General features: G+C 36.2%; 1 protein-coding gene and 1 pseudogene across 1 annotated transcript in view; one reads left to right on the top strand and one right to left on the bottom strand.

Moving 5' to 3' along the window:
• Dnah8 (dynein axonemal heavy chain 8) overlaps positions 1–14,614 on the bottom strand; it is a 258,133-nt gene that overhangs the window by 227,273 nt on the left and 16,246 nt on the right. The window contains 3 exon segments of the mRNA XM_010638857.1: positions 6,521–6,697; positions 10,592–10,755; positions 11,516–11,705. Coding sequence (XP_010637159.1) covers positions 6,521–6,697; positions 10,592–10,755; positions 11,516–11,705 — 531 coding nt within the window.
• Positions 1,342–3,755, top strand: LOC104872626 (annotated as a pseudogene).

The raw sequence follows: 14,614 nt of genomic DNA, 5'->3' as shown, positions 1-14,614 counted from the left end.
ATCAAACATGGGGTCTTCCACTTGCAAGGCAGGCGGTGGAACCACTGCGCTAAATCGCTGGCCCTGGCATTCTTTTCATATGTAGCAAAAATGTGCAGAGACACACTGAAAGACCATAACAGATTTCTACACCTAACATATATGTAGCATGGGATGAATAACAATGTATTTTTTTAATCCTAGAATTCAATATTAAATAGCCATTGGATTTTTTACATAAAGAAAATGTATAAAAAGACATTTCATAAAAGAAATCTAAATAGCCAAGGAACTTGAAAAAATGCACACCTTTATTATTAAGGGAAAAGCAAAAAAGTCACTTTCATAGGTCAGATTGGCAACAAAATTAAACTGATAAAATATTGAAAAAGCTGTGGCGTATTCACCCTTAAGAAATATTGTGTGTGTGTGTGTGTGTGTGTGTGTGTGTGTGTGTATAGGAACTTCAATTGCAACCACATTTACCAATACATAGAAAGGAATCATCTTCCTAAAAATGTTAACCATAGAATTGCTCTCTGATTCAGAAACTCCCAGGTACATGTCAAAAGAAATGGCAACACATATCCACCCAAAAAGTCACACACGAAATGTTCAGCATTATTAGTGGAAACGATCCAAAGTCCATGATTAACTGATAAACAAAATACAGTATTTTTTATAAATCAGAATAGTATTCAGCCATGAAAAGGAATGAAATACTGATACATTCTACACCCATGGACGAAAGATTCTTCTTGAAAGCAATACGATAAGTGAAAGAAGCCAGTCACCAAAGGCCATATATTATGTTTCTATGAAATGTCCAGATTAGGGAACTCTGTATAGACAGGATGTACATTAACAGTTACTTGGGGGCCAAGAGCAAGAGGTTAGAGACAGGGAAATTATAAATGAAGATTACAGAGTTTCTTTTTGAGGTGACAACAATGTTCCAAAATGATTGTTGTGATGTTTGCATGGCTCTGTGAATATATTAAAAAATTACCAAATTATACTCTTCCAATGGGTGAAATGGATAGTATGTGACTTATATCTTAAGGCACCTGAAAAGAGAAAGGAAGGAACAAATGGAGAAATTTCATTCACAAACAGAGAAATGATCGAGAAAGAAAAACCTGGTACATTACCATTTCAGAAAACTATACAACTTGATCTAACTGGCATAATTTTCCCATGCTGTATACTACTGAGGTGCAGGAGGTTAAAGAATATTATGGCATGACATTACTTAATTTAAAAATTAGAACCACAAAACAAAATGATGACATTTCATACGTGCTTGGTAAACTCATAAATTTCACAGATGTTCGAGGGAGTGTGTGTGTGGGGGTGAACACCATGGTTATTTCTGCTCACCAGTCAGGAACAAGAGTAGTTGGGAGGAAGGTTGGTTTATATAAGCATGTGATTAACAGAGATCTGTTTTATATATAGCAAAACCCTGGGTTATGAGTAACTTGTTCTGCAAGTATTCGGCACGACCAGCAAATATTTCTAAATTTTAACCTGATAAACAAGTAATGTCTTGTAATATGTATAGTATATGATGCCAAACATGATCAATGCCCCTCTCTCTCCCTTCCCCCCTCCCTCCCTCCTTCCCTCCCTCCACTCCTCTCTATGGGATTGTGGGCGATCATCTCCCAACAGGAGATCTGGTCTGCAGAGGAAAAAAAAAGGCGGAGGAATCCCTCCCTTCAAATGAGAATAGAGAGATGCATAAAATGTAAGAAACAGTGCTAAATTTTCTAGAAAAGTGCTGCCCATATAAGCCTGTAACAATGAATCTGTTTAAGGACAATGCAATGTCACATTCCCACGAAATCCTCAAAAGGAGGCAAAAGCAAGTGTCATTGGATAGGTTCCTTGGGAAGGCTACACAAAAAAAAAGAAAAAAGAAAAAAAAATTCCAGTGAGCCAATACACTGCAGTGAATCCATTAATGATAGTGAAAGTCAGTCATCCTACCTTCCTCTCTTACTTTTCTCCCTCACACCCTGAAGGTTTTCAAAGGTAAGTGTAAGTTAATTTGTTTGTTTTTATTTATATTTTGTATCCTCTTTACTATTTTATATTATATTACACTATTGCAATCATTTTTACATGAATATTTTTAGAATGTGGAACAAATCATCTGAGTTTTTCTCATTTCTTATAGGGAAATTTGCTTTGATATATGAGTGCTTTGTATTACAAGCATGTTTCCAGAACAAATTATGCTCACTAACCAAGGTTTTACTGTATACTGTTTAATTCTTTTATTCAAAAAATAGTACATGTTTGTACACAGAAATATATATTTTAAGAAAAAAGTTTGTTTTTTTTTTTTTTAGACAGGGTCTTGCTATATAGTTCAGACTGGCCTTGAACTCATGGCAATTCTCCTACCTCAGCCTCCAAGCACCGGTACTACATGTGTGCTCCCCCATGTCCATCTGAGAAAAAGATATTTTAAAAGAAAAGGATCAGAAAAGTATCAAGCCAAAGTGTAAATAAAGATGACCTCTAGGAAAGGAGGTAGAAAAGAGGCAGGGGCAAGCTAAATGACAAGAAGCATTTTTGCTTTGTGACTTTATATGTAATTTCTTCCCTCAATGAATCTGTATTGATTTATAATTTCAAACCAACTTAAAAAATAAAAATGATCACTTTCGACCCAACCAAAAAAGAGAACTACAGGCCAATCTCCCTAATGAACAAAGATACAAAAATCCTGAGATAAGATATTGGCAAACAGAATACAGAGGGTCATCAAGAAGATCATACACCCTGACCAAGTCAGATTTATTCCAGGGATGCAAGGATGGTTCAACATATTTAAATCAATAAATGTAATACAGTATATTAACAGAGTCAAGGACAAAACCATAGATCATCTCAATATATGCAGAAAAAGTGACGAAATTCAACACCCATTCATGATAAAAATTGCAAAAAATTGGAATAGATGGTCTTAACTTGATAAAGGCTATCTATGAAAAACCAACAGCCAACATCATCCTAAATGGTTAAAAACTGAAAACTTTCACTCTAAAATCAGGAACAAGAAAATGATGTCCACTATCATGACTCCTGTTCAATAAAGTTCTGGAAACATTAGCCATAGCTATTAGACAAGAGAAAGAAATAAAAGGAATAATAATAGGAAAGAAAGAAATTAAACTGTCATTATTTGCTGATGATATGACACTCTATCTAGAAGACCCAAAAAACTCTGCCAAAAGACCTCTAGACTTAATGGACAGATTGAGTAGAATAGCTGGATACAAGGTCAATACTCAAAAATCAATGGCCTTAGAAAGGAGCCACTGCTTGGGCATTTTGGTTTTCGCTGCAACTGAGGCCAAGCTCGTGTGGTGCCTGAGGTCTGGGTTCTGGTTCCCGGCCATGAGATGGAGAACCTGGGGCCATGAGAGGTGAAATGATGAGTTAATCAAGTCACACAACCAATGTTAAGTAGCAGAGATGGAATTATAACTCAGGTTTCCTGCCTCCCAAGATTGTTAAAGTGAGTCTGAGGAAGCAAACCCCAAGTGACTTCTTAAAAGCAAATCACGGTAAGGCCAGCTGTGGTCAAATTAAATACAGGAGTGGATCATTAATGGCTCCTGGCTTGCCTGAGCTATATATACATGAATATAGCCCTGGAGCAGACAGAAGAGCATGTAAATGGACAAGGGAATAAGTATGGGGATGCATTCATCCGAGGAAACAATGTATTATACATAAGTATTCAGAAGAGAAGGATGTAAGGACACAAAGGAACTAATTCTTTTCATAGTTGGAATATATTTTGTATATCGTTTTAAAAAAGCAATGGTCTTCTTGTACACAAATGACAGACTCACTGTGAGAGAAATTAGGAAAGTAATTTCTTTCACAATAGCATCTAAAAATAAAACATCTAAGAATCAATCTAACAAAGGAAGCAAAAGACCTCTACACTGAAAACTACAGCACTCTGACAAAAAAGATTGAAGAGGATGTAGGAAAATGGAAAGATATCCCTTGCTCTTGGGTAGGAAGAACCAATATAGTGAAAATGGCCATTCTACCAAAACTGCTACACAGATTCAATGCAATCTCGATTGAAATCCCAACAGTATATTTCATAGAACTAGAGAACACAAATATCCAAAAATTTTTTTAGAACCAGAAAAGACCTAGAATAGCAAAAGCCCTTCTAGGCAACAGAGACATGACAGGGGGCATCGCAATCCCCAACTTGAAACTATACTACAAAGCCACTGTGATAAAAACAGCATGGTACTGGCAGAGAAATAGGCCCGAGGATCAGTGGAATAGATTAGAAGATGCAGAAACAACTCCAGTTGTACTCAGCTACCTCATCTTTGATAAAGGAGCCAACCATCCTCAGCGGAGGAAAGATAGCCTCTTCAATCAATTGTGTTGGAAAAATTGGCTTTCAACCTGCCAAAGATTAAAACTAGACCCTTATCTTTCACCATGCACTAAACTAAAATCAAAGTGGATTAAAGATCTAAATGTTAAAACAGAAACACTAAGCTTGCTGGAAGATAAAGTAGGTCGAACTCTTGAAGATATCAGCATAGAAAAGACTTTATGGACAAATATTCAGTAGCATTGGAACTAGCAGAAAGAATCAACCACTGGGATCTCATCTCATTAAGAAGCTTTTGCACTGCAAGAGAAACCACCAACAGGGTTACAAGACAACCTACAATGTGGGAAAAAAATTTTACCAGCTGTTCCTCAGACAAAGGTCTACTATCTAGAATATATAAAGAACTCAAAAAAATCAGAACCCCAAATAGAAAGACCCAATTTAAAAATGGACATCTGAAATGAACAGACATTTCTCAGACAAACAAGTAAAAGCAGCAAACAAATATATGAAAAAATGTTCAACATCACAGGTCATTAGAGATGCAGATGAAAACAACACCAAGATTCCACCTCACTCCAGAGGGTCACTATCAAGAAATCAACCAATAATAAATGCCGGAGGGGTTTGGAGGAAAAAAGAACCCTTCTCCATTGCTGGTGGGAGTGCAGACTGGTACAGCCACTGTGGAAATCAATATGGAGATAGCTCAAAAATCTAGAATTAGAGGTTCCATTTGACCTAGCCATCCCTCTGTTGGGTATCTCTCCAAAAGAATTAAAAGAATTATACTACAGTTATATATACACACCCATGTTTATAGTGGCACAGTTTGTAATAGCAAAAACTTGGAAACAACCCAAATGCCCATCAACTGGAGACTAGATAAAGAAGATGTGGTTTTCCTATAAAATGGAGAACTACTCAGCCATAAATAATAAAAAAACTAGAGTAATTTATATGTAAATGGATGTATATTGACACCATACTCTTAAATAGAACACATGTAAATACCAAAGAGTTTCTCTGGTGTGAAAAACTAGAAGTGTAATTAAGGTTTAAGTTGTATAACTGATAATGTGAAATACGAAGAAAAGGGCTAAAAGAGTACAGGAAGTGGAAAGGGTAGGGGAAAGAAAACAAGGGAAAAGAAAAACTATGAGAGAGCCATGTATGGTGGCACATACCTGTAATCCCAGCAGTCAGGAGGCTGAGGCAGGAGGATCACTGCGAAGACCAGCCTGGACTACACAGAGAGTTCCAGGGCAGTCTGAACTACATAATGAGACCCTGTCTCAAAAAAAAAAAAAGAAACAAAGTCTTTGCAAATAGGGAAGGGTGGAGAGGATGAAGGGAGGGCAGGGGTATGGGGAAAAAATAAGAACCAAGATACCTCATGCAAAGGTACAAGATCCCAATGATGAATGTAACTGTACTATATACCTAAAAAGTACCAACAAACTTAATGAAAAAAAAAAAAGACTGGGAATGTAACTCAAAGACAAAAAACAAAAAACAAAAACAAAATCACTTTTCTGGCTAACACCCAACAGCTGCACTGTACTGTCAAAATTGGTGCAGAAAATAACAAATAATGAAAAATAAATTTTTGTTTAATCTGCTGGAAATCACTGTAATATATGAGAAGGGTTTACTCAAAGTTTAACACTTCTCAATACATGATTCTGACCTATTCAGAAGCAGTTCAACTGAAGAAGAGTAGAACAGTGATCACTAGAAACCAGAAAGAGCATGAAGGAGGGGATAAAAAAGGGCACCAAACCACAGTTAGAAAGGGGGAAATCTGAGTTTTTTTATAGTGCAGTAGGCAGACTATTGATTAAAAACAATCTATGATGCATGTCAGAATGACTAGAAGAGTACAAAATTCTCAGTAAATAAAAATTGTTAATTTTTTTAGTGATGGAAATGATTTTTACCATGATTCGATGATTACACATGTTGAATTACCATAATGTACCTCATAAAGTTATGCAACTAATACATCTCAATAAAAACTGCTTTTAAACAAAGATCTCAGTAATGGTAATTTTCTAGTTAGTTGTTTTAAAGTGTATATATATATATATATATATATATATATATATATATATTTTATGTGTGTGAGCTTTAAAATAAAATCACACTTACCTTTAGCAGTTTGGAGTGGGCAACATTTAGCACATTAATGACAGCCTTACATGCTGGCCCTTTAATCTGCTCAATGATATAGTTGAACTTGGCTGACATACGTTTCCAGTGCTCTAATTCAGTGAGTGGACCAGAATCATCAGCTTCTTTTCTCATCTGCTCACTCTCAATGAGTACCTACAATAAAAATGTATATAATATAGAAATGGTACATGCTTCTTTGGTAAAATCTCACTGTATATTTTCAAAGAAAACTAAAAACATAAACAATACTCTATAGTGAATAATATATTTAAATTATTAGCAAATAGAGACCAGAAAGGAACTTTTTTTTCAGTACTGGGAATGGAACTCAGGACTTTGTGGATAGCCAGGCAGGCACGGCATCACTGAGCTACATCTCCAGCCTGGGAACTTTTTAAATAAGCAGTATCTATCAAAAACACTCCAACAAACATCATGCTTACCAGAAAAGTTTTAGAAAATATCACTTTAAAACCAAGGCCATGACAGGGCCAGGATGTACCTCAGTGCCACAGCACCTCCCTGGCAAGTGTAGGGCCCTGAGTTTGATTACTGGTACCAAAAAACAAAACAAAACAAAAACAAGGTCATGACAAGTCTGGCACTATTACCACCCACTTCTATTCCATCTGGTAAAGGAGCTACCATAACTACCATAAATAAAAAGTATACAGATTGGAAATGGAGCAGTAGCATTTCTTTATAAACCATCTAACAATCTGAAATGTAATTTCCAAAAAGATGTAATTTGTAGTAGCAACCCTAAATGATAAGATACCTGGAAAAAATTAAAACTAAAAATTTGGAAGATTTTTCAGGGGAAATAAGAACACTGATTTTAAGCACACAAAAGAAGATCTAAATAAATGACAGACATACAATGTTCATGGATGGAAACTTTAATAATAGAAAGAAGCAAATTTCTCCAATTAATGTATACATTCAATAAAACTCTAATTAAAATGTGAACCATTTTTCACACCACTTGACAAACTGATCTTCATATATGGACAACCAACTCAAGAGAAATAATGCAAATTTGAAGGAAAACACAGAAAAGAGACTTGGCATACCACCTTCTGATTTGGTAAAATTTAAAGAAATTACAAATATTAAAGCAGCATGGTATGACTACAAAGAACAAATGATTATCCCAGTGGTGTAAACAAAGAGGCCTAAAGACTTGATATATGATGGGGTTATACTGTAAATTTTTTAGGAAGAATGGACTGTTAAGCAATTTAACAGAAGATATTAAGTGGTGATGACTGGCTACTATATGAAAAAGACAGAACTGGATTCCTACTTCACATCATACACACATGTACACACAATCAAGGAATCTAGACAGATTAAAAATCTGTCAAAAATAAACTGGAGGGACAGGGATTTAGCTTAGTGCTTCTGGAGCATGCCTGGGAAACACAAGGACCTGAGTTTGAGCCCTGGTACCAAAATACATAAATAAATAACTGGAAGAACTTCCATAAGAAAATTCAGGAGTAGAAGTAAAACTACTTTTAAAAGCATAAAATTAAATACTGTAATTATCAAGATAACAGTCACCACTCGGGGAAGGAAAGTGATTTAAAACTGGAAAGGGAAGTAGTCATAAGGTGTTAGCAGTGTTCTTTTTCTTTTTCTTTTTTTGACTCAATGTTAAAAAATTCGCTTTTACTTTTCATAGTGAGGAGTGTTCTATTCTGTGACATATACAAAGGTTGCACAGGTATTCATTTAACAACAATTTGTTTTTTTATCGTATTCATTTTTATGTTGTTTCATTATTCAAATAAATACTTAGGAGAATGTCTTCATAACATTAGAGTAGGAAATGTTTCCCTAAATAAAATACAAAAAGCACATATGTTTCTATAGTCACGGGAGGGAGATGAATTGAGGATGGGTTATCATCTATAATTAATACATTTAACTACTCGAAAATTGTAAATTTCTAAAGATATCATGCCAAGTGAAAAGACATGACTAAGTGTGAACCAGCAAAGGATTAACTGCTGAGAAATATTTAACTCCAAAATAAGAATCAAGATATATTATGTAAAGGTACAATGATGAATGTCATTATATTGTATACCTAAAATGTACTGATAAAATTAATTTTAAATAGAAAATATTTAAACTCCAACAATTAAATAACAGCAAGTAATCAAAAAAATTAAGGATATGAACAAGAAATTCAATAAAGAGGAAATTTTTAAACATGTCCCGTTTCAACAGTATTCAGCACAATGCAGAGTAAATCAAGATAACATTTCACAGCATTGTGGTGCACACCTGTAATCCCAGGGCTCTGTGGAGCTCAGGCAGAAGGGTTTCAAGTTCAAGCCCTGCCCAGGCAATTTAGCAACTTAGACCTTGTCTCAAAATAAAACATTAAAAAAAGGACTGGGAGCATAGCTCAGTGTGAAGACCCTGGACTCAACCCCCGATACCGCAAAAGAAAAGATAGCATTTCACATTGAATAAACTGTCAATAATTACAAATCTGACAATTCCAGATATAATAAAAATTTTAAACAAATGAGAATTCTCATATGCTTCTATAAACAATATAAATTAATACCATCATTATTCAGAGAGCTTTGTAATAGCCAATAAAAGATCTACATCCAAATGCTCCCAGGAATTCCACTGAGAAACTCAGTGTGTGTAAAGAAGTCCCAAACAAAGATATTGCTGAATGCATATTATTGCTGTTTGTAGTAGCAAGAGTATCGACTCTTTCTGAGCGACAAATGATTACACTTCTCTGTCTCCTTAAACAGAGGATAGCAGAAGTAATTTAAACGCCTTCTAAATGTCCTAAAGTCTATAATAAAATGTGATTTCTTCATCAGCCAGGCAGATAGCAGTAAAATGAATTTTTAAATGACTTGGATTTATTTCTACCAACATGGAAAGATTTTTTTAAAAAAGCATTAAGGGGGGCATGGAGCTGAAAGTGATGGTATTTTGGATATGGAACTTCAAGAGAAATTAGATTTCTGCCCTCATGAAAGAGATTCGTTTCCTTATAAATGAGATCCCAGAGGATCATCCTGCCTCTTCCACCACATGTGGTTATAGCAAGAAACTGCTGTTTATTAACCAAGAAGCCAGCCCTGACCAGACACTGAAACTCATCTGGCAGCACAGTGGAAATAGCAGAGGCTCCCTGCTGGGTAACTAACTGCCTGCCTTCAATTACCTAGTGACACTGGAACAAATTCTGTGGCCAGTGCTTTAGGCTTTGATGGGGTTTCCAAGGTCTTTCAGTTTTTACCACCACAACTGTATTTCTAAAGAGGGTAAAACCAGAATGCTTTCCTCAACTTCCTGCTTTTTCTCCCCAAACCCTGACTTAACTGAAGGTAGTCTTCTCTTGTTGAACTCTCCCATGCTCATGAACTGCAAAGAGTCAGCTCCTAGAGTGCCCTTTCAGTTTAGGGAAATTACTGAACATAATATTTGAATTTGTTTGTTTTCTGCATTATTTCTAGAATAAGTTGGAGCCTCTCATCATCTTGGAATGTATTTCATTCCTACTATCACTTTTCTTACTGCCAGAGAAAATTTTTTGACCAGAGACTACAGATTTGCCACTGAAATATCGATACGAATGTCCCCAGTCTGAACCTCTTTGACAACACAGACCATTTCAATGATCAACCAGCAGGTATTTATTTAGTGTCTAGCACTTCATTCTGCCCTTCTCCTCTCTCTTTTATGAAGAGTAAAGACAATAAGCACATTTTGGTTTCTTTTTTTTTTTTTTACTTGGGACCTTGCGCTTGCGAGGCAGGCAGAACCTCTGAGCTAAATCCCCAGTCCTAATAAGCACGCTTTGGGGGATAAATGCTAGTTCTTTCTGGGGACAAATTATTTCTCACTGCCTATTGGTATCATCATTTCCTTCTTCTGGTGAGAAATACCTTAAAACTGGTTTTCAGTGGTCCACAAACAGCAATTTGGCTCTAGAGCCAAGAAAAGGAAGAATTTCAAAACAAAATCTGTAAGAAAATTTAAAAACACTTTTAGGGAACTCACCTGTTCAATCTGCTTGTACCAAATCATCAAAACCTCCTCTAGTTGGTGAACAGTTTCTGAATTGCCAGCTGCAGCTGTCACTTCTTCAAAAGTATGCAGTCTAGAAAAATCAACATTGTCTATCTTCTTCAGCATCACTGTGCCCTCAATATTTATTCTAGCACCTGACAAGGGGAAAGTGGTATTAAGAAAAAGAAGTATCTAATGTCAACCATTAAACGTCAATCATATGCTTTCAAGCTGTATTTACTGAAATGTTAAAGATCTTGTACTCTGTAAGAATATAATTCTAATTGATCATCAGACTGACTTGATTTGTACAGGACACACATTTTGCAGTATTAAATAACAAAAACAGCTATTTTAAATAGTTCGTAACAAAGCATGTGTTTATAAACATGGTAACATTTTTCATTAAAAATATAGGAAGAGGGCCAAGGACTTAGCTCAGTGGTGCCGCCGCCTGCCTTGCAAGCACAAGGTCCTGAGTTCGATCCCCAGTACCATAAAAAACGCTTAGCAGCTCACATATGAGAAAATTTCAATGAACACTACCAAGATGGATTATGTAAAGGTGCAAATTCCCAATGATGAATGCCATTACATTGTATACCTTAAATGTGCCAATAAAACTTATTTTTAAAAAGAACATAGGAAGATATTTTTCCTGCTATAATGGAAAAAAAATTTAGGGGGTACCAGTGGAAAGTTTATTTTTGAAAACACATTTTATTTCTACCAAGATCCTTAGAAATGAGGGGAATCTCATGATTTCATATCTTATCTCTAGGTTTTATTTATAATTACTTTAACATTTTCTTTTAAGATGGAAATTTTTTCTCTAAAGATTGTTTTAAATTACATATCTTACAGTTAATTTGCTCATTTTTTATTAGTTTGCTAGACATTAAATTTTGTACTTACCATCTAAAAATGAAAGGTATCTGCTGATGGTTTCAGTGAAAATATGTTTTTCAGATTCTCCCTGCTTAGACTGGTTTAAAGCACCCCAATTGTTTGTCGCAAGAATAGCTGGCAGAAATATATTTGCCAACATATTCTTGATTCCATTTAAGAGCCCTTCTGATGCATCCAAAACAGTAAACAATACCTCCTAAAAGAGTGATGTTCAAATGTTATTTTATATGCCAATTCCATTAAAGAAATGAAAATCATAAGCTATTTATACTGCAATAAATACCAAATTTTATAAACTATTACAAAAGGAAAGTGGTTATTGGTATCAGAACCCTAAAATTAACAAGCTTATATTCTGCCCCATTCTAACCATGATGTTACCTCATCCTGGAGATGCTTTCCTAGGTGCTTTAACTTTGCCTTGGGATGAACCCATGGCCTGGACCCTACACAGGAAAAGGAAGATGAAACTGAGCCTCCCACATAAAGAAGTCCTCAGGCAAAAGGTTCCCTGTCCATGAAAACTCTACAGGGCCAAGGGACAAGCATGAAACTAGCCCTCTGTCCAGAATTTTGGATGGAAAAAAAATGATCAGTCAAAATCGAAAAGCCCACCGAAGCCCATAGGTGTAGGCAAGGACTTTCTGAATAGAGAATTTCAATGACACAAGAAATAATACTAAGAATCAACAGAGGAGATCCTATTAAATGAAAAGGCTAAAAAAAAAAAAAAAAAAAAAAAAAAAAAAAAGTTTTTAAAGGCTTCTGCACAGCAAAAGAAACAATAGAGTGAAGAAACAATCTACAGGATGGAAAAAAAAATTCTGCCAACTATTCCACAGAGGATTAACATCAAGAATACATAAAGAGGACCCGGCTGCCATCACTCAAGCACCGGGAGGTAGCCTGGGCCCCGATCCACCACAGGAAGGAGAGCCATGCCTGCTCCCGAACCAGCCGCCATCTCAAGCACCATAGGAGAGCCATGCCTGCTCCCGACCCAGCCGCCATAGCTCAAGCGCCGGAAAGGTAGCCCCCTGGGCACCCCTGAACTCCCATAAGCCCACCCGCACTCTCAGACCTCCTGACTGTGCCAGTCTTTGGACCCACTCTGCAGAGGCAGAGGTGGTCATCAAGGGTATTTTTCTGAGTTCCCAACTTTGAACATCTTTTAAGAAAGGGTGTGGGAAACCTGTAATAGAATGTTGTGGAGTTCAACCATTCAGAAGGTTGGGGAACTTAATCTGGGCCTTGCAGCGTCATGGGGTTCAGCCATCAGCTAACTGAGATCAGGGGTCTTTCATCCTTGCTCTGTCTGAGCCATTAAATGGTAAATACACGATATTGAAATTTTGTTCACTGTAGACATGTTCTGGACTGCTTCTTGATTTCAATTTAATTCAAATGATTTAAGGGTGATAGACTAGTGACTACCACCGGTGGTCAGTGTCAAAGTTGTGCTTGATCTTAATGTGTTGCTGATTGTATCAGTTGGGGTAAAGCATTGCGGTTGATTTGATGAGCTGTTTTCTCTGATGTTATGAAGATGAGAATGTCTGTGGGTCATTAGAGACACAGAAGCTAGGACACAACTATATCAGGAAGATTTGGGTGATAATACAGAGATTAAACCAAGGACAGTCCGACAACAAAAATAAAAATGAGAAAACACTTAAGCAAGACACAAGAACAGACTTCCAGTTTACCAATGGCAAACAGTAGGGCAAATGGGGATGAAAAGGCCAACAGTGAACCACCAGGACACCCTGAACTAAAAGCACAGGAAGTAACAAAACAGATCAATCAGGCTCTAGAAAAATTCAAAACAGAAATAATTTCCCAGATAACCACAGAGATGGTATGCAAAATGGAAGTCGTGATTCAAGACTCTAGAGCACAAACTGAAAAAAATAGATGAGCTCAGGACCATGATAGAAGCCATGAAAGCCCAGCCTAAGAAAGAAATGGAAAAAATAAACGCCCAACATAGGAAAGAAATGGAATCCATAAAACAGATTCAAACAGATATCCAGGAGATTAAACACTCTATTGAAAGTGTATGCAACAGAATAAAAGAATGCGAAGATAGGCTCTCAGATATAGAAGATAAGATTGCAGTCAGTGACCATGAAAAGAGAGGTCTCTTAAAAACAGTAAGAGATCATGAGAAATCGATCCAACAACTCCTAGATGATGCAAAGAAGAATAACATAAGACTGATAGGAATCCATGAAGTAGCAGGAGAAAATACAAATGACTTTAAAAAGCTGTTCAAACAATTAATGACAGAAAACTTCCCAAACAGAGGGGAAGAATTTGACATTCAGATAACTGAGGCATATAGGATCCCAACTAGCTACAATCAAAAAAATCTACACCTAGACATATAATAATCAAGATCCCAGAAACCCAACAGAAGAACAAAATACTACAAGCAGTAAGAGAAAAGAAACAAATCACATACAAAGGAAAGCCCATCAGAATCACAGCAGACTTTTCAACACAAACCCTTGGGGCAAGGAGAGCCTGGAATGAGATATTTCAAGTACTAAAAGAGAACAACCTCCAACCTAGACTGATGTATCCAGGAAAACTCTCTTTCAAAATGGATGGGGAAGTAAGATACTTCCAAGACAAAGAACACCTGAGAAATTACACGAATACCAAACCAGCACTACAAGAAATTCTAAACAAGATCCTAGAAAAAGACAATGAAGTCAACACCACCATGAGGCCCAACAGAGCAAATCAAATAGGCAAGGCAAGAAATTAAAAGGAGAAGGTGAAAAAGTAAAAAGAGTCAACAAAAGGCCAGTAACGTCAATAATAAGTCAGTACATATCAGTTATATCCAGCAGTGTCAATGGCCTCAACTCACCGATCAAGAGAAATAGACTGGCAAAATGGAATAAGAAGCAAAATCCAACAATATGTTGTATACAAGAAACACACCTAGTGCAAAAAGAAGCCCATAGACTGAAAGTGAAAAGATAGAAAACAATTCTCCATGTGACAGGAGCCCAGAAAAAAACAGGGGTAGCAATCTTATTTGCAGACAAAGTAAATTTCAAACCAAAACTGAATCTAGTATTATTGATGTAGGAC

Source organism: Fukomys damarensis, unplaced genomic scaffold (assembly GCF_012274545.1).
Source record: "Fukomys damarensis isolate Sample0158 unplaced genomic scaffold, DMR_v1.0_HiC HiC_scaffold_20, whole genome shotgun sequence".
In the NCBI taxonomy this organism is placed as follows: Eukaryota; Metazoa; Chordata; class Mammalia; order Rodentia; family Bathyergidae; genus Fukomys; species Fukomys damarensis.
This window is presented reverse-complemented; position numbering and strand designations above follow the sequence as displayed.